This window comes from Aotus nancymaae, unplaced genomic scaffold, assembly GCF_030222135.1.
Source record: "Aotus nancymaae isolate 86718 unplaced genomic scaffold, 86718_ANA_hifiasm-v0.15.2.pri h1tg000014l, whole genome shotgun sequence".
Lineage (NCBI taxonomy): Eukaryota > Metazoa > Chordata > Mammalia > Primates > Aotidae > Aotus > Aotus nancymaae.
In genome coordinates, this window is record NW_026988425.1 from 68016288 (window position 1) to 68042207 (window position 25920).

General features: G+C 40.4%; 1 protein-coding gene across 1 annotated transcript in view; it reads left to right on the top strand.

Annotated features, from left to right (window-relative positions):
- Positions 1-25920, top strand: part of ANKDD1B (ankyrin repeat and death domain containing 1B) — a 51116-nt gene that overhangs the window by 5544 nt on the left and 19652 nt on the right. Inside the window, 6 exon segments of the mRNA XM_012462141.3 lie at positions 6886-6984; positions 7075-7179; positions 14024-14069; positions 14072-14109; positions 14901-14999; positions 19653-19751. Coding sequence (XP_012317564.2) covers positions 6886-6984; positions 7075-7179; positions 14024-14069; positions 14072-14109; positions 14901-14999; positions 19653-19751 — 486 coding nt within the window.

Below are 25920 nucleotides of genomic sequence, written 5' to 3' on the forward strand. Positions count from 1 at the left end.
ATCACCCAAAAAATTCCCTCATGACGCTTCTTTGTAACCAACATCTCCCACACTAGCAACCACTGGTCTGTTTTCTGTCTCTATAGTTTTGCCTTCCTGAGAATGGCACATAAATGACCTTTTGAGACTGGCTTCTGTTACTCAGCGAAATGCCTCTGAAGTTCATCTATATTTTTGTATATATCAATAACTTCTCCCTTTTTATTGTTGCAATTATTCCAGTTTATGGATGTACTATTATTTATTGATCCATTCACCGATTGAAGAACGTTAAGATTTTTTTTTTCCAGATTTTGATTATTACAAACACAGCTGCTATAGACATTCATGTATAAGTATTTGCGTAAGCATAAGTTTTCATTTCTCTAGTGTAAATACCTAGGAGTGAGATTACTGGGTCATATAGTAAGTGTATGTGTAACTTTTACAAGGAGCTGCCAGACTGTTTTTGAGAGTAACTATGTATAGAGAGCCAGAGTAGCCAACCCCCTCTGGGGGGATCAGCAGCAAGGCTGCTGTGAACTTTGGGTAAACTCCAGAAAAGTAAAACCATAGTAGGAAAATGTGTATGTCTCAGAGAAAAACAGAGAGGCCTAGAAAAAAATAACCAGCTCTCACTAACCTTCATGCAAAATAGTTGTTAGCTAAAGTATGTTAACTGAAGTGTAAGAATTATAATCACAGGCTGTTCTAAGTAAGTGCAACCTCCCTCTGCTATATGCTTTGTAAACATATAAAATAAAGTACTCTAAGACAGGTCAGGGCTGAAAAAACTAACATCATCAGCTTTTCAGACCCCCTGGCCCAGCTTTCTATGTGTCTGTCTGTGTGTCTTTCTTTATCCCCCGCTGTTCCCTCTTAGGTCTTTAAACCCTCATGTGGCATAAAACGCAGCACACGCCGGAACTATGCCGTTTTCATTTCCACCAGCAATGGCGTTCCACTTGTCCACATTCTCATCGGCACCTGATATTGTCGTTTTCTCCGTCTTCATTTCAACCATTCAAATAGGTGTGTTGGCATCTCACTGTGGTTTTAATTTTCATGTCTCTAATAGCTAATGACATTGAACATCTTTTCATGTGTTATTTATCATTTGCAGATCTTCCTTGGTGACGTATTTGTTCAAAACTCTTCTGAGCATTTAAAAAAATTGGATTTTTTGTTTTCTTACTGTTGAGTCCTTTATATATTCTGGATTCAAGTCCTTTGTTAGATACAAATATTTTTTGGTTTGCAAATATTTCTCACAGTCTGTACCCTGTGTTTTCAGTGTTTTTCAAAGAGCAAAAGTTTTTAATTTGGATGAAGTACAGTTTACCTATTTGAAAAAAAAAAAGAATCCTGCTTTGGTGTTATATCTAAAAATGATTGCCTAACTCAAGGTCATGAGATTTCTCATATTTTTCTTCTAAAGTTTTTAAACCCTTGTGTTTTATATTTACATCTATGGTCCCCTTTGAGTTAATTGTAGTACATATAAGGTAGAAATAAAGTAGGTTGAGATTCTCTATTCTTTTTCTTTTTATGCCTATGGATGACCTAATCAATTGTTTCAACACCATTTGACACCAATGTCACTTCAGTTTTCTTTTTCTTTTCTTTTTCATTTTTGTTTTTTGAGACAGGGTCTCACTCTATTGCCTAGGCTGGAATGCAGTGGCATGATCACGGCTCACTGCAGACTTGACCTCCTGGGCTCAAGCGATCCTCTCACCTCAGCCTCCTGAGTAGCAGGGATTATAGGCATGTGCCAACATGCTCAGCTAATTTTTTTATTTTTAATTTTTGTAGAGACAGGGTCTTGTTATGTTGTCCAAGCTGTTACTGAACTGCTGGCTGCAAGCAATTCTCCCACCTTAACCTCTCAAAGTGCTGGGATTACAGGTATGAGTCACTGCGCCCAGCCCTTACTTCAGTTTTCAAAACCTGTGTAGTTCTATTCAGATCTGTGCCATGTGTGTACCATCCAGGGACCAGTCTGAAACCTAGGTAGTGTCTGTTCCATAGCTCAGTTCTCCAAGCCTTCATCATGCTGTTTAGCGTCTGTCTGTGTACAGCTCAGGGGTAAGCCCAGGAGCACACACACAACTTTATGCCATCCCTTTCTCAACTCCATCCCGTCCATGGTCAGCTCCCCTTCATTTTCCAGCTCCCGGCCTTGTTTTCCTGGTCATCTGGCTGGAAAGCCAAGGCTGTGGTCTCCCAGCTCTGCTGTGTACTGCCTACAAAAAAGTCTGCCTCCGGGACCAAGTCGGGGAGGGTAACGAGAGAAAAAAAGACACATGGATTCTCCCTGCACCCATACAGTTCCTCTGGTCAGAGAGAAAGATTCTCCTATGTCAGAGTTTAAGGTGCTTGCCCAGCCACTGTTTCTACCCTACCACTGTCAAATTGTAGCTTTGAGAGTGGGGCTTGGCTTGGAGGAGGGGGCAGGGCCAGTGGAGAAAAATGAAGCAGAGAATTTCCCCTACTTTGTCTGTTCTATAGGGGCTCCCTTCTCCTCCTTAAAACAAGAGAGCTTCTCTTGGAAACCTTTCTGAGTGTGCCCAGGGCACAGTTCCATAATTTGCCCTGCCTTGAGTCCAAGTTGGAAGGTATGGGAGGAAAAAAAATCAGGAAAGTCACTGCAGGATTGTTCTTACTTTGAGTTCTGATTTCTTCCCCCAATCCACCTGTTACTATTTACAGAGTCCTCACCTGTTCCATGCATTCTTTTAAAAAATTTTTTAATTTAAAATTTGTGTGACATAGTAGGTGTACGTTCCATGCATTCTTTCCAGAGATTTTGTTTCAGTGGGAGACACAGAGTGGACTGTGTTTACTTCGTTTCAGCCAGAACCATAACCCCAAATCTTTAACATATCAAAGTAGAGGGAATCATATAGCAAACACCTATGTATCCAGATTAGATATGTGCCCAGATTAGATTGCATCTTTTCTTTTAAACAGTATATCTGAAGATTGCCATGTTTCTAATATATTAAATATAAGATAGGTTTGTGTCAGAGTATAAGCCAATTATTCCTGAAATGATGGAGAGATATTTCACCAACTTGTTCTCCCTGAGGTTTTTCTAAACACATATTTGTATTACCTTGTCCCTGAAGCATGATTCAGTTTCTCTTAACCTTGCTTGAAGATTGAAATAATGTCAGGTGAGAAATATAGTAGTTCCTGATGTGTCTCTTTTTTCTGCTTTGAAGGTTTACTAAGTTAAATATGTTTATAACTGATTAAATCATCTACAATGGCGTTACTCCATAACTAGTAAAATGTTTTCATAATTCAAGCAAGGTCATGTTTGACCCAATCTGGCAATTTCTTTATCTGAATTATGAGCCTTGACTTTGACTTCTTCTAACAGCATTTGCAAAGAGCCAACAGTTGATCCCCTTCACCATCAGTATTTATTCAGTGGCCATTGTGGGTAAGTCTCAGTGTCAACTACTGAGGATTCAACTAGACAGAAGTTCTTGCTGTTTAAAGTGTGGTCTCAGGACTTGAAGCATGCACATCACCTCCAAGCTTGTTACAAATTCAGGATCTCGGGCCCCACCCCAGGCTTGAATCAGAATCTGCAATTTAAAAAAATTTCCAGGTGATTGTTTTTGGGAAGCACTGATATGAGACAGAGTCATGGCTTTTCAGGGCCTACAGTCTATCTGGGGAGCAAGGACAAAGACTGTACCAGCTGAGTACCATTCAAGGCACTGCATGCTAGGGGCCAAAGTGAGTGGCACCCCTGAGTCCTGGGAAGAGACAGACTAGATAAATGGAGGCTCTTACTCCAGACAGGAGTAAAGGATCCCAGGTGGGAGTGCAAGTGATGCTCAGAGTATAAAAACATCTGTTCACAGAGCTTCTTATCTCTGGGAAGCTCCTAATATATAAGTGTTCCCCAGAGGAAATTATTGACCTCACTTATGATGAGACTGGCAATGAGGACAGACTGTCACTGATTGGTGGGGAATGTATACTTTACAGAGCTTCGTGAGCCAACCGTGAGTGTAATTTATGACACATAGTCTTAAGTAGTCTCAGGCATGCCAGTTTCATATCAGAAGCATTTGTTTTATGAAAGTTCTTCTCGGGGAGTTTACATCTGTGAGCTGTGATTCATTGCCTCTGAGGAACAATGGCTCCACTCTGAATTTGTGGTGTTAGTTGTTTGCAGCTTGAATTCTCAGGTTTTAGATTTTATGATCAGAGCTTGGAATTTTAAAATGTAGGCTGCTTTGAAATTAGGAATGACCTCTTAGGGAAAAAATAGATCTCCTATCAAAGCGTGATTTGTCACCTGTTTCAAATGTTTCTGGTCTCCTTTACATGTGAAAGCAGATTTAGTATTGCTGAATATAGAGCACTGACTTGTAGGGAAGGCCAAATTAAGAGATGGAATTGTATTTAGGAAACATGTTTTGAAGAATATCAAGTAGTCAGTCATTGTACATCATTGCTGTTTGGGTCAAAGAGTTCAGAAATGAAGAGCTTTCTTCGTGTTGGAATTGTAAATCTACAAGTGGACTAACTCACCGTCTAGTGTGTATAAATGTAAACTTGATAGGATAAGCACATTAAGAGAAGGTTTCTCAACAGCGGTGCTCTTGACATTTTGGGCCAGATAATTCTTTGTTGTTGGGGCTGCCCCGCGTACTGTTAGGACATTTGGCAGCATCCCTGGCCTCTATCCACTAGGTGCCAATATTAACCTCCCCTCACCCCAGCATGACAGTAAAACGTATCTCCATACATTTTTCCAAATGTTTCCTGGGGACAAATCACCCCCAGTTGAGAATCACCAATTTAGAGTTAGGCCTCAATAATTTGGACTTGCTGTTTTATTCTCCCAACATGAATTCCACTGAGAATAAGAGAATACATTAATGCAACTTGGTGGGGGAGCCAAAATAAATGCCAAAAGGCTGATGCACTTTACAAATAGAAGTGTACCGCAGGCCCTCATTCCTTATGTATTTACTCATACTGTGTACAGCTCACAAACTGTTTCCCAGATCACAAACAGAACTGATTTGAAGAGGCAAATAAAATGCAGTGTGAGAGCTTACTTTGGGTAGACACTTGTACTGAGGAAATGGATTACTTTTTCATGAGGCCAAAGGAAACAGAAAAGCAGACACTTGAGTTTGCAGATAAGGAAAATAAAGCTGAGAGGTAGAACTAAGTTCACCAAGATTCCCGTACTTGAAAGTGATAGAAAGTGGCCAGAATTTGAGATCAGTTCTGTTTGATCCTGAAGATCAGGCTCATAGTGTCTGCCTTACACTGCTTCTGTAACTTAGGGCCCGGGGTGCAGATGCATTTTTATGCTTATTTCCCTTGAATCTTACCTTCCTAAAATAGCCAATGTAAACTGCTGGCTATGCTTCCTTCCACACTCACTTTTCTCCCTGCTTCTTTGGTATACACCTGCCCACAGCGTCCCTACAGGTCAGTAAGTCCTGGTCTCTTTCAGTCTAACAACTTTGTGCACACATGTTTGCACACGCAAAAATCTATATAATTTTGCATAAATGAAATCTTTTAAGTAGCATCTATATAAGTGAGATCCTTTTTATAACTTTTTTTTTTTTTTTTTCACCTTTATGTACCTCTCTTCCTCTGGTAACTATACTTAAGAATCTGAGACATATGTGTTTATTTCTGTACTTTTCTCCTGCTTACATAGTCATATCTATAATAATCAACCTACCTACCCGCCAGCCCACCTATAGATAGATATAGATACATACATATACATGTACAGGGTTTTGTTAATCACTCCTTTTTAACAAATGGGATTATATCACATTTATTCTCCATATTATTTTCCATATTTAGTAAAGCTCATGGAAATCTTTCCAAGTCAATTGTTGTAGCACTAATTCATTATTTTTAATGCTTGCATTATATAGGCTGATTATTCTATAACTTACTCAGCATTCCCATGTTCATAGGCTTTTATCTTGCTCCCAGTTTTTAGTATTACAATTAATATCCTTGTAAATATAACATTAGGTACTGAAATTTTTATTTTCATGGGATAGATTCACAGGAATGGGATTGCTGATTGTATTTTCAATTTTGATTGATATTGGCAGATACTTAAACAATAATCATTTTCATTTTCTTTCTTTGTCCATTTTTTCATGAGTTTGTCTTTTCCTTCTCCATGCATAAGTATGCTTCATGCATTGTAGAATAGCCATTCATCTTTATTAAAGATACATTTTTAGACCGGGTGTGGTGGCTCGTGCCTGCAATCCCCACACTTTGGGAGGCCAAGGCAGGCAGATCACGAGGTCAAGAGATCAAGACCACACTGGCCAACATGGTGAAAACCTGTCTCTACTAAAAATACAAAAATTAGCTGGACATAGTAGCATGCACCTGTAGTCCTAGCTACTCAGGAGGCTGAGGCAGGAGAATCGCTTGAACCCAGGAGGCAGAGGTTGCAGTGAGCTGAAATTGCACCACTGTACTCCAGCCTAGTGACAGAGTGAGACTCAATCTCAAAAAAAAAAAGATATATTTTTAAAAATCTGTCATTTGTAATTGACTTTGTTTATTATCTATCTATTCTAACTGTGGATTAAGAGACTATACGTTATAGTCCAGATTTTATTCTAATATGCTTATTGTTTGTGAATGTGGTATGATATAGCATTTCATTTCATTTTCTTTCAGATGGAGAACCACGTGTGCCTGCACCATTTATTAAATATAGCCATGTTTCCCCATAGAACCGAAATATCAGCATTGATGCGTTTTAAATTCTCTGTCTTAGTTTTCAACAGTCTAGCATTAATTTGGCCTTTGTTGATGAGACAGTATGCTGCAGCTCATCAGAGTAATAGATTCTCTTTTTCTGTCTTCTTGGGGAAGCACGGCTTGACAGTAATTCACCTTGCAGCCTGGTCTGGGAGCCTTGAGATCATGCTCATGCTGGTTAAAGCTGGAGCAGATCAGAGAGCTAAGAATCAGGTAGGTATGTTGGTCACACCTGGACAAAAGCTCTTGCCTCACCATTGCAGGAGAGAGGAAGTTCTGAGGTCACTGTGTATCTCTCTTCAGGATAGAATGAACGCCCTCCACTTTGCCGCTCAGAGCAATCATGTGCGCATCGTGGAGTATCTCATTCAAGAGCTGCACCTCAAGGAGCTGAACCAGCCTGATGAGGTGTGTTTGCTTTGGTTGTACAGGTCTTACATAACACCCCTATCAAAGTCCACTTTCTTCCTGCCTCTGGTAGAGCTGCGAAAGCAACCAGCACAGACAGACCTGGCCCTGTAGCCAGCTCCTCTATCACCATGGCAGACCACAGAACTAAAGAGGAGTGTTGTATTAGCGGCGGTCCTGGCCCCTGATTGTAGGGAGAACAGGAAGTATTGAGGAAGCACCCAGATTCCTTCTTCCCATTCTACTCCCTCATCCTGGCCAGGGTGTAGACAGTATCCTATCCCCTTTAGTAATCAGAATGTGTACCTAAATTTTATTATGCTTGGCCTTTTGGAAATATATTTGACCCAAAGCTATACAGAAATGAACCATGACATACAATGCAGTTTTATTGCATTTGTCAATATTCCTTTTCTCTACCTAAGGGGATACATAACAATACCAACTACTATTTAATGAGTATCTATTAATATGCCAGGTACAGAGGAAAGCTGTTTACATACATTACTTCAGTAAGAGGTCTTGGGCCTGGCACCTACCGATGCTCAACAAATCATCTCTGAATGAATGAATGATCTCATTAACCCCTACAGTAATCCTATAAGGTAGAAAATATTTTGCTCATCTGTAGAGGAAAGGAAGTTGAGGCTCAGAGAAGCCAAGCAACCTGATCAAGTCTCACAACTAAAAAGTAACAGAGCCAGGACTTGAAGCTAGGTCTGGCTGAATCCAGCCTTCACACTGTGCTGTCTCCCTCCTCAGATTGACAGTGGGCATTGCTCATGTCAGGGACTGTCCTTTCCCTGGATATCTCCCTGTAGGTATGTAGCTTTTTTTTTTTTTTTAATAGAGTAGTAGCCTTTTTTTTTTTAATAGAGTAGTAGGCTTTGTGCAATTGGCATTTTGATTTCTCAGCAGGAGTATATACTTTGTGAATGGGACTTCTTTTTCCCTGTGCCACCAGAATACTATACCATAAAACTTTCTTTAGAGCTGATCAGTAATATTCACTTCATTTCACCTCTTTTTAAAAAATTTTACATTTTTTTCTGACCTTATTTTTGAAAACAACAATATCAACAATAAAAAATATTTCTTCAAATTAGGTCTATAAACTTCTTTGACTTCCTCTACATATGACTAAACAGCTATACATTTATACCTTAGAGGAAGACAGACTTGGGCTGTGGTCTTGTCAGTACCACCATGCACTAGCCGTATGGTTTTAAGCAATTTTTCAACTGCTGAAAGCCTCAGTTTCTCCATCTTTATAATGGAAATAATAAAATCTACTTCATGGTAACAAGAAGGGTTGATAGAAGTCTTGTCCCACATATAATTTTTTTTTTAAATCAGCAAACATCCATTCTTTGATGTATAATGATTGACATTTCCTCAGTCTTATGTAAAAGTACCTATGCAAATGAGTTCATGATGAGCCATTCCACAACCCCCTTCCACCCTATGCCATTCCTATGTAGCAATACTTGGAGTTGGAGTAGCCATTGCTAAGATGCTTAAATGAGCTAATGACTATAAAGCACTTAGCAACAAGCCAGGCACATTGTAAGTGCTCACTGTTGTAACAATTGTTAGAGGATAGAATATCCTGTCTTATTTTCTCAAAGTGACAATCATAGTCAAATGCCATTTAGTGTCCGGGTGAGGAACTTGGATCTTTCTAATTTTATCCATGCCAACTAGAGATGTGGCCAATGAATGAATTCCATTCAGTTCAGTTCAGCAGATATTTGTTGATGGCCCGTTATGGATGAGACACACAGTTATCTCCCCATTCAGTGTGCTCTGATTGCTTCCATGAAAGGCAGCAGTGTGTGGGAAGGATCAGGCAGGCTGATGGGGTTCAGAAACCATAGTAGGTTTGCAGGGAGACTTCCCTACTTCTTGAGTTCCTGCTGGCCGGCAGCCATCCTGTCTATAACTCTTTTCAGCTGATTCTGGGCATGTTGTCTCCCCTCACCTTCTTCCTCTTCTATCTGTTGGGAAAAGGGGTTTAAGAACACCGGTAGCAAACTGCAGAGTGATATGTCCAGCTGCGAGGTCGTAAATTGAGTTGAGAGACACACAAGGAATGAGCAAATAATGAATCCACTGGGTCATCTAGGGAAAGAAGACTCTGAGCCGGAGTCCAACTTTAGTCCTTCAAGAAAACTAAATTGATGAAAAGAAAAGACAAAAAAAAAAATTTACTTTTTTTCCGAAGATCTGTGAGTGGGTCACATATGTTGGCAAAAGCCAGTTGGAATGGTAGTTGCCAGGAACTAGGAGGAAGGGAAAGTAGGGAATTATTGTTTGATGAGTACAGAATTCCAGTTTTGCAAGATGAAAAGGGTTATGGAGATGGATGGTAGTGATGGCTACACAACCATATGAGTATACTTAATACCACTGAACTCTACACTTAATAATGGTTAAGATGATAAACTTTGTTATGAATACTTTACCATAATAAAAAAATGCAGGGGTGGGGGAGGGTGCGGGGGGAAAGCCAGTTGCAACTGGGATCAGAAGCTTAGGGTCTATTGATTTAGTGCTGGGTGTCCCATTTGCATCTGCTTAAAGGTATTGTGAAGCTGATGAAATACATTTGATATTAAAGATGTCTTCACCTTCACAGTGTTACTCTCTTGCCTAGTTTCTTATCAACAGATAGTGATTGAGAGCCTGTGTACTTGCCAGGGTTGGTAAAATTCATCTCTTTAGTCTGGAGGGAACTCCAAAAGCTAACAAGGAAAGCTTTCCTGGGAGGAGGCCCTTAAAACAAACTGGATTTAACTAGGCCAGGTGGAGTTTGGGTGGGGACAGATGGAGGATGCTGGGAAACCTTTTGAGATTTCCCACAGCTCCACACCCATAGAAATCATTCAGGCCTCTCCTAGGAAGAGAAATTAGAGCAGCCAGGAGTTATGAGTAAAGTATAGATATTTCGAATCTACATGTAAATGTCCATCTGGTGATCAAAAATAAATGCTCAGACTAACATATTTGGAGAGGGAGGGAAATAGGAAGGCCTTACATGCCATTCATATATTTGTTGGATATTTACAAGAATTTGGTGGTATAATGTTAGGTTGGTTTCAGCTATGCATATGGTGGACTTCCATGGTTTAAATTCTCTGGAAGTCAAAATGCAAAGAAGCTTCTTTTTCTGGAAGGGGTGGGAATAGTGAGTAGAAGGGGACTTGAGAAGACATCTGTTTTCTTATATAGACCCCAGGCAACATTTAACAGCTTTGGATTTAATCAAATCTATTATTTCCTTTATGTAAGGGGAAAACTAGCCCGGTGTCTCCCACGCTACCAGTGCCACTTTTTCATATTTAACACACTGCTTTTTTTTTTTGACCTCATGACACATATTTTTTTAACCTCTGAAATTTCTAGTTATTCAGGGTTTTCCCCTGGCTCAAGTGCCTGATCCCGGGGTGATGGGAAGTGTTGTGGGGTGGGACTGTGCACTAGAGGCCCACCCAGCGCCTCTCCTCAGGGGATCCTCAGGGCGACACATCTCAGAGATCCTTGTGGTAAAGGAAGGTCAGGTTGGACTTTGAATACCCACTTAATGGCTATTTATGAAATTTTTGCTGAATTTGATGACATCAAATTTGATAACTTCATCTTCTCAGCAAACTTAAAAATAGTTTATAATAAACAATCCCAATCCCTCAGACTTACATGCAAACAAAAAATTAAATGCATTGCGTTAAAACATATCAGGTTAGCCAAGTACAGTGGCTCCCACCTCTAATCCCAGCACTTTGGGAGGCAGAGGTGGAAGGATCTCTTGAGCTCAGGAGTTCGAGACCAGCCTGGGAAGCATAATGAAAACCTGTCTCTACAAAAAATTAGCCAGTGTGTGGTGGTGCACACTGGTGGTCCCAGCTACTTGGGAGGCTGAGGTGGGAGGATCACCGGATCTTAGGAGGTGGAAGTTGCAGTGAGCTGAGATCATGCCACTGCATTCCAGCCTGAGTGACAAAGTAAGACCCTGTTATAATCAGGTTAAATATACATTGAGTTAATAGAGGAAAAATGGAACAGGAATCCTGGACTCACCTTATTTTAGTACTTAAAGGGACAGGATCTTGAGCCAGGGAGTCATTGTGATTTGCCCAAGGCCTAGAGCCCAGAGCTCTGACACCAAGCTCCACCATCCTCCTGGCTGGAAAAGCTTCCTGCCTTCCAAGTAAGGGAGGTCCTGTGAGACTGCCCTGGATAGAGGCCTACTTGAATGTGATGAAAAAGGATTGATTGGGTGGTTAAAAAAAAATAAAGGACATGATAAGAAACTATATTTTTTACAAACCACATATATCTTTGAAATTCCTATTGTCGTTTTGTCTAATATTGTGGCAGAAGGCAGGCAGGTAAAGCCTGAAAATGGACAGCACTAAATGCACTAAATGGTAGGGTGTGTACGTGTCTGTGTGGTTGTTCTCCAAAGTAAAATGAAAGTGCTGTTACTAGAAAAAAGGTAAATATAAAGGCAAAAGCAACAAATGCCACACTAGGGCACAACACCTTCATGTATTATTTTTGGTCTCTGTGGGTAAAGAGCTAACAAAACCCCTTTCCTTCTGCATGAGAATTTAAATTTTGGTTAACTTTTTGCCTCTGTGTTCTTGCAAACTAGATAGATTTTTAACTATGTTACTAAGCAGCATAGATTATGATAAAATGACCCCTAATTGGAAATTCCATCTACTGGAACTACAGATGAACTATAAATACCAGCTTGAGGATGAGCAATGTATTTCTCAGCTTGGTCACTCTATTGCTTAGCACATTATCTGGCATATACATAGATGCTCAATAATTGTTGAAAAAATGAATAAATGATCTATGAGGATGTGTGACCAGATGTTTTCATCTAGTATATAATCACTATTTTTTGTTCCCTCTTTTGTGATTTGTTTACATGAAACTTTACCTGTAGTCACCATTTGCAGATATTTGTATATCAGACACAATGATTTTTGGTCTGTCATTTATGAAGAGTTTCTCATGGCTCAAGATTAAATTTTACCCTTCAATTAATGCTTACCTTGAAAGCAGCACACTGTGATTCCAAGCAGTCTCTGTTTCTTCCCTTTGCCATTTCTTACTGATTTTCTGAGAGTGAAATCACTAAACCCTTTGAAGGGTTGAGGATGTAGATCTCATTGGTGACATATATGGCCCAAGAATGTTGAATTAGATGAACTTTTTGGAGCAAATTGATTTCTCCAGCTTCCATACATGCATAAATACAGACCTCTGTAGGACTGATTTTATAGATTTGTTTTTGTTTTTGCCATTTATTATTTTAGCATTTTTTTCTTCCTTTTTTCTCCAGTTATTGGAGGCTCCTGAGTTGTTATCTCAGGTTAACAGTGACCATGATCTTTTCATTACCCTATTTTATCAAGTGTTAGATGACTAATCTCAGATTTAGGACCCTTTTATAAAGAGGCTTGTATCTGTTTTTTCACATTAAGACACCTTGCTAAGCTTTAAGTAACACACTAAGCCAATCTGTGAGTGTTTTCTTCTCTTTAATTGAAGAAAGTACTTCTGCTATCATATTGCCACCACAACTTTCTTTTCCTTCTTTTAATTATATCAAGTTACAACATTACATTTTCTGTGGATCTGCTATAATCTGGCTATGGTTTGTCCCCATCAGAATTCATGTTGAAATTTGATCCCCAATCTGGTTGTGTTAGGAGGTGGGACCTATTTGGAGATGTTTGGTCATAAGGGTGGAACTTTCATGAATGGCTTGGTGCCATTCTTCAGGTAGCAAGTTCTTACTTTGATGGGACTAGATTCATTCTCATAGGAATAAATTTGTTCCCACAAGAGTGGGAGCTAGGATGCCCTTGCGTTTTGTCTCTTCATACGTGTTCACATCCCTTTGACCTTCTGTCTCATGTTATGGAACAGTGTGAAAAGCCTTGCCAGAAGCCAAGACCATGCCCTTGAACTTCCCAGCCTGCAGAACTATGAGCTAAATAAACCTCTTTTCTTTTTAAGTTACCCAGCCTGAGATATTCTGTTATAGCAACACAAAACAGACTAAGACATGTCTTTCACTTTTCTTGATGACATTTTGGCTATGGCAAATGCAGTCTCCAATGGCAACATGAAAAGTAGGAGGAATTCCATAATCAGAAAATTCTATATTTGAGCTTATCTTCTAAAAAAATCAAACCTAAACATTTCTCTACATCTATAGTCTCTGGATAAAGCCTCATTTCTTAATTCCATTTCATATTGACCTATTCTCAAGAGTTTTCCTATTGATTCTTAGTAGATATTGTATAAATCTATGAGAAAGCAGGGAGGGCCTAAGGAGAAGTAGTTAATCAAATGGCACATAAATAATTAGCCCTAGAAAATTTCGTTTCAAACATTGTTATCAGTAAGGGAAGGCTTAGTGTGATGTGCAGGTGCCTGAGACAGGGTCTGGCATATAGTAGCTTCTCAGTAAATGGTGAAAGAACTATTGAATAAATAAAGTTTATAATATTACTATATTTAAAAGGGAATCTTGTCATCTGACTGTGATGTTACATCTCCCCTGATACTTGAGAGGACCTTTTCTGAACAGTATTTGTTTTCCCCCATGAAACAGATTTCATGCTGATGTAGAGTCTCCCACAGTTTTGAGTGAGAACTCAGAACTGAATCTGGTTTGGAGTCAGAGACAGCATCATCTTTCTCCCATAGGAAGGGCCATCTTGGACTCCCCATCATCCTTAAAATGCCACTAGCTTTGTCCATTGTCTTGCTTGTTCACTAAGAGTGTAATTAATGCTTGAAGTTTGTGATTGATTTTTAGAAAGGAAGAAAACCATTTCTTTTGGCAGCTGAGAGGGGCCATGTTGAAATACCTTCCTAAACCTGCATACTTCAGAAAAGGACACGGTGAGTTGGAGTTCTATTTCTTTGCTGAGAATAAGAGAAAGGGGAGTAACAATTGATGTAGAGGGGTAACAATTGGCATGTAGATTTGGTGAGGGCATTTTAGTCAGCAGGAGAGTTGTTAAATTGTTACTGTACTCAGAGAGAATCATGAAATATCCAGGCAAAATCCTTCCACTATTTCTGTGGGTTGTCCAGATTGGTATTTTTTGCTTCATAAATGTTTGTGAAGTCAATAGACTACATGGATTTTTCCATGATCAACTCCACCCCTCTCCTCTCCTCCCGTGAGGTCTCCTGGAGGCTCAGCCCTATATGAAAGAGGAGGAAAAAATCCTGGGGTAGACGTCTATATTTATATATACGTCTTTGATGACTTTCTTAGGAGAAATTCCTAGATGTAGACTAGTGGGTCAAAGACTTCTGCACATTTTAAAAAAGTTTTGATATATCATATTGCTAAAATGATCTCACAGAAATTTTTCACCATTTTACCCTTACATAGGTTAAATGGAATTTCTTTTGTGGCTTCACATGTTGCTAGCAATTGATGGCAAAGTTTAGAACAAGGTGCATGGATGACTTTTTTCCTACTGGTTCAAAAAGCTATGCCTTTTTATTTAAAACTTAAAAATATATAAATTTCACTTAAAACAGCAGATACTGTGGTCCACACTCTAGACTGCAGCTTTAACCAAGATGGAAGCTTCCAGAAACTCCACTGCAGCCTTGCTATTGAAGGAGCGTGCTCTCCTGGCACAGGGGATTCTACCTCCAGTGTGTCTCTGTTGCAGGAGGGAAACACTGCCCTGCACCTCGCTGCGAAGCATGGTCACAGTCCTGCAGTGCGGGTGCTGCTAACCCAGTGGCAAGACATAAATGAGATGAATGAGGTATGTGGAAATGCTCACTATGGACACAGGACTTAAACGGGGAAGGGTTGGAGGAATGGCTTTCAAGAAAAGAGTGGGAGGAAAACAAAAGTGTTAGTGCCATAGGGTGTACAATGTGATACTGAAAGATTCTTACTTTGTTCTTCAAAGTATCTCACAGCACTTCATTTGTTAAGCCATTCATTTATTTACCCATTCATTCAAAAAAATTTTATGTATGCCAGATGAAGTATGTATTCTTATTCTAGAAGCCCACAGGGCAAGAAGGGCATGCAAAACAAATAATGTACTGGGTTACATACAATAATAGAGGTCTACAGAGAATGCCATGAGAACACAGAGGAACATGTTTTTCAGAAATTTCAGTTTTCACAGAAGAGGTGATATATTTATCTGGGTCTTGGCATTGCAATGAACATTGGCAGGAGGGATTTTGAGGATGGCACAAGTATAAAGTATTTCAGACAGAGGGAAGGTCCAAGTAAAAGAGCCAAGGCAAGAGTATGGTGTGTTCTGGGACTGACGAGTTCAAGGTGGCAGAAACTGAGGATAGGAGGCCTGGGAAAGCCAGAAGCTTAGTGGGCCAAGGCGGACAGACAGTGAAAAGGCCATGCTTTATGGGAGGGAGGGTTTGTCTTTGACATGCTTGCCAGAAGAGACCTTGAAGGGTTTTAAGCAGTGAAAAGGGATGAGATTCATCTTAGGTGTGGGCAGGTATCTGTCACAGCCATTTGAAAGATAGACTGGTCCAGGGGAGCCCAGAACAGGGGAGGACCAATCAGGTGACTGCCAAAATGGGGGAAACAAGACCTATGGAAGGCCTCTCACTGAGACACTCATGAGCAACAAACAGGATGAAGTGGTAGGAGGAGGCAGAGTCCTCAGGACTTGTGACCAGACTTAGGGAGAGGAAGGACTTTCTGCCCCCAGCTCTCTGGCTTGGGCTGTTGCTGGGGGGTACAGGGGAGGAGTAGGTAAGTGGCGTAGGTAATGAGGGCTTGAATGGATTTTGTTTGAGGCACCTGGGAGGTGGGTACAGTCAGGTGGAGTGTTAGCCAGCTAGAAGCTGGTTCTGGGGCTGGGTGCGGTGGCTCACACCTGTAATCCCAACAGTTTCAGCAGCTGAGGTGGGCGGATCACCTGAGGTCAGGAGTTTGAGACCAGCCTGGCCAACATGGCAAAGCCCCATCTCTACAAAAAATTTAAAAAATTAGCTGGACATGGTGGCAGATGCCTATAGTCCCAGCTACTCAGGAGGCTGAGGTGAGAGGATCGTTTGAACCTGGGAGGCGGAGGTTGCAGTGAGCCAAGATCATGCCATTGCACTGGGCAACAGAGTGAGACTCCATCTATTAAAAAAAAAAGACACTGGTTCTGTATTTGGTGGGTGGGATATGGCTGTGGCTGTACAGGCAGATTTGTGAGTCAGTTGCTCCTGGATGGTCATTTCTTAACCTATGGCACAGTGACTTTTTGTCTGGCTCTTTGGAAACTCAGGTCAGTGGAGTCCTCTTGTATTTCACAGTTTAATGTTCTGATAATTTCTAAACTTGATGCCTCTCCTGAGAGCTACCAAAAGAACTAATATCATAAACATTTACCTTTAAGATACCATTGATTGTAAGGCACATTATTATTTTATGTAACACTCAGAAAAAATCATGCTGCCATTTAACTATGACAAAAAACTTTATTATCACTTAAAATATTTATTTTATGCTGCCTATTGGAAGATGTTTTTAGACTGTTAGTTTTTTAGATCCATGTATAAAGGAAAAAAATAAGCAAGATAACTCAGTTAATTGTTTCTACACCTCATGCTGAATTAGATTCTTCTAAATCACTATCCTAATCAGTCTTGATGATTACTTTCTTTTTTTCTTATAGCATCAAAGTCTTGCTTTGTCACCCAGGCTGGAGTACAGTGGCATGAGAGATGCAGCATTTCTTTTTTTTTTTTTTTTTTAAATGGGGTTTCACCATGTTGGTCAGGCTGGTCTTGAACTCCTGACCTCAGGTGATCCGCCCGCCTTGGCCTCCAAAGTGCTTGGATTACAGGCATGAGCCACCACGCCCGGCCAATGCAGCATTTCTTAAAGAATGCCCCACTATTGTTTCTAAGATTTTCTTCTAAGCCACTGATACCCATTCCAATGTAATGCATGTGCTCAAACAATGACAATTCTATCCACCTGGTTGACTGAGCTAGCCCTCATGACCTAATCACTTCATAAAGGCCATCTCTTAATCTTATTGCATTGGGGATTTAAGTTTCAACATGAATTTTGAAGGGACATGAACATTCCAACCAGAGCAGAGATCAAGTCCTGTAGTCATAGGATTGATAGTCTCAGTTATGCTTTCCCTGTTCTATTAAAACGTATTAAAACCACTGCAGGCCGGGTGCGGTGGCTCATGCCTGTAATCCCAGCACTTTGGGAGACCAGGGCAGGGGGATCACAAAGTCAGGAGTTCGAGACCATTCTGGCTGACACGGTGAAACCCTGTCTCTACTAAAAATACAGAAAATTGGCCGAGTGTGGTGGCACATGCCTGTAGTCCCAGCTACTGGGTAAGCTGAGGCAGGAGAATCGCTTGAATTCTGGGAGGCAGAGGTTGCAGTGAGCTGATTTCGCGCCATTGCACTCCAGTCTGGGCGACAGAGCGAGTCTCCATCTCAAAACAAACAAACAAACACTGAAATGTGTGCATGCACGTGGATTTCATCTACCTTTTAGCTATTTTGGAGTCAAGGCACATTGGGGAAAACTCATAAAGCCCAAGAAACTTTAATTTCAGATTATGATAGTTTCATTTGCACAAAATTAAGGGCACAGCGATAACATTATCTTTTTGGATATGAGTCATAATGTTTGGAGCTTCCTCTGTTTCCTGATACAAGATATTGCCAGACCCATATGAATGTGCTCTAGAACAGTGGTCTCTAGACATTCTTGGTAGCAAACTCATGTTGGTAAAGAAAGTTTGAGCTATCATATATACATTTATAATTCAATTAATTCATTATAAAGCATATGCTAGAAATACACATTTTAAAAATGCAAGATAAAAATAAATAGCACTATTGTATTTTCTCTAAACTTAAATAATTATTATTATTAGAAATAGGGTCTCATTATGTTGCTCAGGCTGGTCTCAAACTTCTGGCTTCAAGTGATCTTCCCATCTCAGCCTCCCATGCAATTGAGATTACAGGTATGAGCAACCATGCGCAGCTCAAAGGATGATCTTATACACATCTGATGTATTTTATTTCCAGTTTCCTTTGTGTTCCTATACATTCGTGTACAATATATTTTTGTAGCTGCCCCAAATTCATTTACTATTCTTTAGCTCTTCGATATTTAGTTTCAGTTTTTGTTTATTACCGGTAGTGCTTCCACAAACCTCCTTGTATATTAACTGTAGTCTGAATTCCTCACAATTGCCTTTGGGTATATTCTTAGAGGTAGATTGTAGGATCCAAGATATGAAACCTTATCAGGCTCTTGATATATTAAGGACATCAATTATTTCCTTTACACATTTTTTATAAATATTTCTCTGCTGGGATTTGTCTTTTTGCATCTATTTTCCCAGAAAAATGAAAAGAAAGATTATGGGAAGAAATTCCTTTGTAAGCAGATAGCTGTTCCAGGCACCCAGGTAAAGCAGCCTGGAATATGATTTTCCCACCTTGCTGGAATGGAAACACTGGTTTCTGTGCTCTTGTGTTCCTGCTAACATGATTGTTCATACCTAATTAGCTGTGAGTAAAGCCTTCTGAATTTATCCTAAGGCAGTTGTTAAGCAGAATAATGTCCAAGGAGGGAAATTGTTAGGGAATGGGGAAGGAATTCTGCATTTCTTCCCAATATTTTTGGGAAAGAGTCTGCATGAGGAAAGGGAAATAGCCAAGCAGCTACTATGTGGGAACAGCTCCTTCTTTTTCCTCTATGTTTTGGCCTGTATTAAACTTTTACTTTGTTCTCCTAATATTTATCCTGAGTTTCAGGAAACTGAAGTACTGAGATTTTTTTTAAATTAATGTTATTTTGTTTTAAATGTCATGTCACATTTAATCAGCTTTAATCAGATTAAAGCTATACTTGGTACAAATGTACTTCTAATTTTGTGTTTCATACTGCACTGTAATTCCTTACTTTTGAGATTATTTTTCTATTTTTTTTGGAGACAGGGTCTCACTCTGTTGCCTAGGCTGGAGTGCAGTGATGCAATCCTATCTCACTGCAGCCACAACCTCCTGGGCTCAGGTGATCCTCTCGCCTCAGCCTCCTGAGTAGCTGGGACTATAGGAATCTGCCATCATGCCTGCCTGTCTCCAAAAGTGCTGGGATTACAGGCTGAACTGCTGAGCCATGGAGCCCAGCCACTTTGACACTTTTCAGCTGAGGTTTAGTTTTCTTATCTGTATCATGTGGATAGTATTAACCCTGCTCTTATAGCATTGTGTGATTTAATTGTGCTGAAGCATATAGTCTTGGCAGTACAAGTTGACACATAGTTGTTCAATAAATGCTATCCATTATTAAGAGGAATGCATAAAAGGCAAAGAAAAAGCATGTTGTTTGTCAAGTAATTTCGTTCCATGACAAGAGGCAATTAAATTTAACTTATTTCTCTTTTTGTTAGAATGGAGAAACACCATTCTTTCTGACTGTTGAAGGAGGTCATGAGGAGTGCAGTAAAGTGCTGCTGGCAGCAGGAAGTGACATCAACATTCCAAACAAAGTATGTGTTCCAGACCATGTTCACTCACGCTGTGGGAGGGAGACTTAAAATGCTCTTTGGAAACTCTTGTCCTACACTGATCCACTCACTGGTACTTTAGAATTAATATTTACAATATGCTTTGTTTTTGGTAAGAATTAATGATTAACCTCCAATATTCCTCAGTTACTGCGTCCTCAAAAGCAATGCCATTCTTTTTATTCTTTTGGGGAAGGAATAATTGAAAATGGAGCAAAAGGAGCAAGTACTTGTCAATTCTTAGAAACAGACACTCTATTCTACTTTGCCTTCTCATAGCAACTGGTGCACACCTGGGTTATACAGAGAAGATGCTGAAAAGAACGTTAATTGTGTGAAAGCTCAAGTGGTCAGCCTGGAGAATGAAGAAGGAAGGATAGTCCCTTCCTTTAAATAGGGAATACTCTTGTGTATAGTCATCGTGCTGAGAGCCTTTGCAACTTTTGAGACTGTGTTATTATTTTCATTCTTTTTAGATAACAAAAATAGAATTTGGAAAAGTTAAGGAAACACATTCAGGATCATACAACTAGTCAATGGCAGTGCAAGGATTCAAACTCATGTCTGTCACCAGTGCCTTAGCTTTTAACCCCTGCAATGGCCTTGTCTTTAGATGGTTTACTTTCTTTTTCTGTTTTTCTAATTAATTATAATAAAACTCATGACAAAAATTTGAATAGCACCAAAGCATATGTAATACAAAAGTGTCTTACTCCAATCCCACACTGCAATTTTACTCCCCAGAACTAACATTCTTAATAGTTTACTTAGTCTTCCAGGAATTGTCCATGAATCCACATGGAAAATGTGATTAAATGCACAAACATATATACACCAACACCAAACAAACAGTGGCGCATTGTAAAAACAATTCCTTTTCAACAAGTACAAATGTATAAACAATTCCTTTTCAACAAGTACAAAGTTAAACACTCAAGAATAAAGTCCAAAACTGGCATGTTTGATACCCTGTAGTCTGCTGGTGGGAGTGTACATTTGTATAATCTTTTGAAAAGCAATTTGTCATTTTCCTTTTACTCACATACAGCAAATTATGTTAAGGAAATAATTTAAAAGGCAGAAAAAGCTAGCTGCATGCATTCAGATAGATGATGAAGTTAGCTCCAGTGGTCAATAATTAGATACAACATATACGTGTAATGAATGGTAGGAGAAGGCGGAAAGAAAGTTTGGTGCAGCTACTTCTTGGAAAATTATGTAGCTGTTAAAAATTATGTGATAAATACAAAAAAATATATTGTGATATTGAACATGTTAATCATAGAAAAACACTAATTGAAAAAATATAGTAAATATTAATATGATATTGGATTTATATATACATGGACAAGGATTGTGAGAGAGGAAAATCAAAGTAGTGTGAGTTAATTCCTGCTGAAGTTGCAAGGTTATTGATGCAATAAATAAACACAAAGTTAAGAATTCATGGGAGCCATGAAATATTCAGAATGTGGAGAGCCGTGCTGCTGGTCAGTCATTGCACAGGTGCCTCCTTGTCTCCAGTATGTATCCCCCTTCAAGGTCCTGGGAAGGCTTCCCAGGCTAGCAAGACTCTGTCAGGCTTACTCCATTATTTTGTATCCTGCCTCATTCTTGGCCTTAATTATTTTGCCCTTAAGTATTTTGCTTTGTAATGATTTTCAATTGCACACGTTCTCCCTATCCGACTAAAACTGCAGGCTCCATATAGTCCCTGTGCTTACAGCTAGTGGCCTCAGCTGCTCTAGGCAGCCCGGAAATTATTGTGAATCTGTTTCTTAGCTTTTACTTCTAGAGTTTTTCCCAAGTTCATCAGCAAACTTCTCTATCAACAACCTCAGCCCCCTATCTGCCATCCACACCGATCTGTCCACCCCAGTGAAAACCTTGGGGAGGAAAGTAGTGTGAAGAAAAGGCTAACAGCAAGGACACACATGATCCTGGGATGGGTTGGACTTTGTTTTGCTTTCACATTTGTAGGTGATTGCTGTGTTTGATCTTGGAAATTCTTCACCTGCTGACACTGATGAGCCTTGGTGTCCAGGAGACTGCTTTTGTGCTCCCTCCCACCTCCCCATCGGCAAGGGGAGAGGGTAAAGGGTTGAGTCATTTCTAAGGAGGATGTCGGAGTGAGATTATGAATTTAGTTGACAGCTGGCTTCCTCCATTTGTGTTGGGTGGAGGTGCTGCCCAGGGTTAGGGCAACAGGCTCTCTTTAGGGCCTTATTAACTGCCCTGGGTTCAATGAAGACTTTTGTACATCCTAAGAGCTCATATTCCTGGAGGTCCTACCTCACATTTTATCACACATATTCAAGTGCTCCCACATTCTTCTTTACATTTTTTTTTTTTTTTTGCTGTTAATTACTCTAAAAGACTTTTTTGTTTTTGCTTTTTTGCAATTATTTGGCTATGACAGACTCACCTAATTTATGATTGACTCTGATTTCTTAGAACTCTGTGTACATAATTGGGAATTTGAGGGAGGTGAAAAAATGCAAGCTACAAATTGTTTATAAATATAATGAATATTTTATGACTATTACATTTAACAATCAATGAAGTATGAATGTCAATTAAATATTTATTCACTTCAATTTTGTGGTTTTCTTTCGGTATCGTGGAGCCAATAGTTTTTTTCTTTTTTACATTTTAACGATTTCTTTGGCTCATAAAAAGTCTATAGTCCCCATACACGGAGCCCGCGATGCCTAGAGGTAAATGCTGCGGACTCCCGTGGCTCTTCCTACTACAGGATTCCTGCTTTAAGTTTCTCGTAAATTTGTTTCTGCTTTAGGTGGCTTTGCTCGTCCCAGTGAGAGCACTTCTGACCATTCTGATCTCAGTTTAAATGTCACCTTATCCAACAAGGCTTTGTTGATCAGCCATGAGAAAGTAGCCAACCAGTCATGTTACGTCTTTTATGTCTTGTAGAAGTTACAACTAGATAATGTGATTCTTCTAACAACATCTAGAATCTAAGAAGCAGATTTAATTTAAGCCCACTGATTTACTGATCTACCAGTCTACCAATCTATGGATCAATCAATTGTCCACCACCACTGAAATGTAATGTCAGATATCGTGTCAGTTTTGTTTACCAGCATATCTCTTCACTATCATAGTGCCTGGCACAAAATAGGTGCTCAGTATTTTGTGTGTGTGTGTGGAATGGATAAAATAATAGTTATGGTTACCATACACATTTAGTGGCTCCTATATCCTCCCAGTAGTACTGTGATTTCAGAGAAAGAGGTAGGATGATGTGGTAGGTAGAATAAGGATCCCCACCTCCAGAGAAGTTCACATCCCAATTCCTGGAACCTGTGAATATGTTATGTTACATGGCAAAGGAGAATTTAAATTGCAGATGGAATTAAGGTTGCTAATTGGCTGATCTTAAAATGAGATTCTCTGGGATTACTAGTTGGACACAATGTAATCTTGAGGGTTCTTTAAAGTAAAAGAGGGAGGCAGATGAGGATGTCACTGATGCAGTGTGAGAAGGACTCAGCTAACTATTGCTGGTTTTGAAAATGGAGCAAGAGGATATGAGCCAAAGAACACAGGAGGCTTCTAAAACCTGGAAGAAACAAGGATGTGGAGCCTCCAGAAAGAAAACACAGGCCCGTGAACATTTTTTTTTTTTAGTTGCCCAGTGGTATCCATTTCAGACTTCTGACCTCCCAAACTATGAAATAATACATTTTTATTAAGCCACTAATTTTGCGGCAATGTTTTATAACAGCAATAGAAAACTAATATGGGGGTTATGCCATTTTTACAGATGAAGACAAAGAGGTCCGTACTTGAGGCCACTTATCCAAGGTCATATAGGCATTTAGCATCATGCAAGCTAGATTTCAGTTGGTCAGAGATAGGTCATTCCTGTTGGCATCTGTTCCATTATCTATTGCTTCATAACCATCCAACCCAAAGTCCAGGGGCTTAAAATAACAATTTAGTATTATTTTCATGGCTCTGTGGGTTGACTGGGCTCTGTTGAGAGGATTCTTATGTGATTATAGTTGGAAGTTGGCCAGGATTTTGAAGGCTTACCTGAGCTAGATATCCAAGAGAGTGCACTCACATGCCTGACAGTTAATGCTGGCTGTCAGCTGGGAGCTCACCTGGGCCTCGCCATGTGCCCCAGCCTACAGCCTGGAAACTGTCCTCTAAGAGGAAGGATTACAAGAGCAGACATGACAAAAGGCAGAGAGCAGCAGCTGCCAGGCTAGTCAGGGGCCTCGCCTGGAACTGGCACGTTGGAACTTCTGCCACATTCTATTGGTCAAAGCAGTTACAGGGTCGACCCAGATTCAGTGAGGTGGAAAACCCCACCTCTTGATGAGGGGAGTGGCAAGATCATATTGGAGACAAGCTTGTGGGACAGGAGATGCAGCCATTTTGGGAAAACAGTTTCCAACAGCATCTTTATTTGGAAGATGTAAAAATACTTCATAGCAATCTTACCATTAATCAGTCAGCAACCAATTCATTGATCTTGTATTATTGTAAGGCACCATGCTGGGCCATTTGGAGTATGGCAGGAGCGCCCAGAGCCGACCATCCCCTGAAGTGGTGTGCCATCTAGCTACCAGGTGTCTTCACATAGTGAAGGGGCTGAATAAGAAGATGAAGGGGGAATGCTGCACATAGAAATTATGCTGAGCGTTGAATGTCTGCTAGCACAGGGGACACTGGCAGTAAACAGACAGGGCCGCAGGAAACTGAGGCCTTTCCTGGGGCCAATACTAAGTCACCTATTTTGGTTCAAAGAGGGGTTTTGCTGAGGTGCGCAGAGAGAAGACTTGGTTCTAGTCCACTTCATACCTCCTGGGAGAAAGGAAATGAGGATTTAACTCACATTTGTCCTAGGCATAGTATCCTAGTCAGCTCAGGCTGCTATAAAAAATACCTTAAAACTGGGTGACTTAACAAACATTTATTTCTCAGAGTTCTGGAGGTTGGAAGTCTGAGATCAGGGTGCTAGCAGATAGGGTTCTGATGAGGCCCTCTTCCTGGTTTACAGACAGCTGTCTTCTTCTTGTAGCCTCACATGGCACAAAGAGAACTAGCCAGCTCTCTGGCCTCTTTTTGCAAGGGCACGAATCTTCTTCACGAGGGCTCCACCCAGGGTTTACCTAGATTCGAAGGAGTGAAGAAATAAACCCCACCTCTTGATGAGGGGAGTGGCAAGGTCATATTGCAGAAGACCCTGTGGGACAGGAGATACCAATGCAGCCATTTTGGGAAAACAATTTCCAACAGCATCCTTATTTGAAAGACCTGAAAATACTTTGTAGCAATCTTACAATTTTTTTTTTTTTTTTTTTTTTTTTTTGAGACGGAGTTTCGCTCTTGTTACCCGGGCTGGAGTGCAATGGCGCGATCTCGGCTCACCGCAACCTCCACCTCCTGGGCTCAGGCAATTCTCCTGCCTCAGCCTCCTGAGTAGCTGGGATTACAGGCACGCACCACCGTGCCCAGCTAATTTTTTGTATTTTTAGTAGAGACGGGGTTTCACCATGTTGACCAGGATGGTCTCGATCTCTTGACCTCGTGATCCACCCGCCTCGGCCTCCCAAAGTGCTGGGATTACAGGCTTGAGCCACCGCGCCCGGCCGCAATCTTACAATTAATCAGTCAACGACATTAGGTAATTCGACCTCTGAAAAGCCCCACTTCCTATCATCATCACACTGAGATTAGAGTTTCAACATATGAATTGTGGGAGGTATGCAAACATTCAGTCTGTTGCACAGATGTTCCCTAGGGCTCTGACACTTTTATGGGAGACACTTAGAAAAAAACAGACAATTAGGTAAAAACAACAATTGCTTTTGCACCAACCTATTAATAGCTCCCCCACCCGAATAATTGAAAACACAATGGATTTTGATTTTCTATTTATTTATTTAAAGACTGGGTCTGACTCTGTTGCTCAGGCTGGAGTGCAGTGGCATGATCTTGGCTCACTGCAATCTTTGCCTCCTAGGCTCAAACCATCCTCCCACCTCAGTCTCAGCCTCCTGAGTACCTGGAACCGCAGGCGCACACCACTAAGTCCAGCTAATTTTTGTAGAGACAGGATTTCGCCATGTTGCCAGCACTGATCTCAAACTCCTGGGCTCAAGTGATCTACCTACCT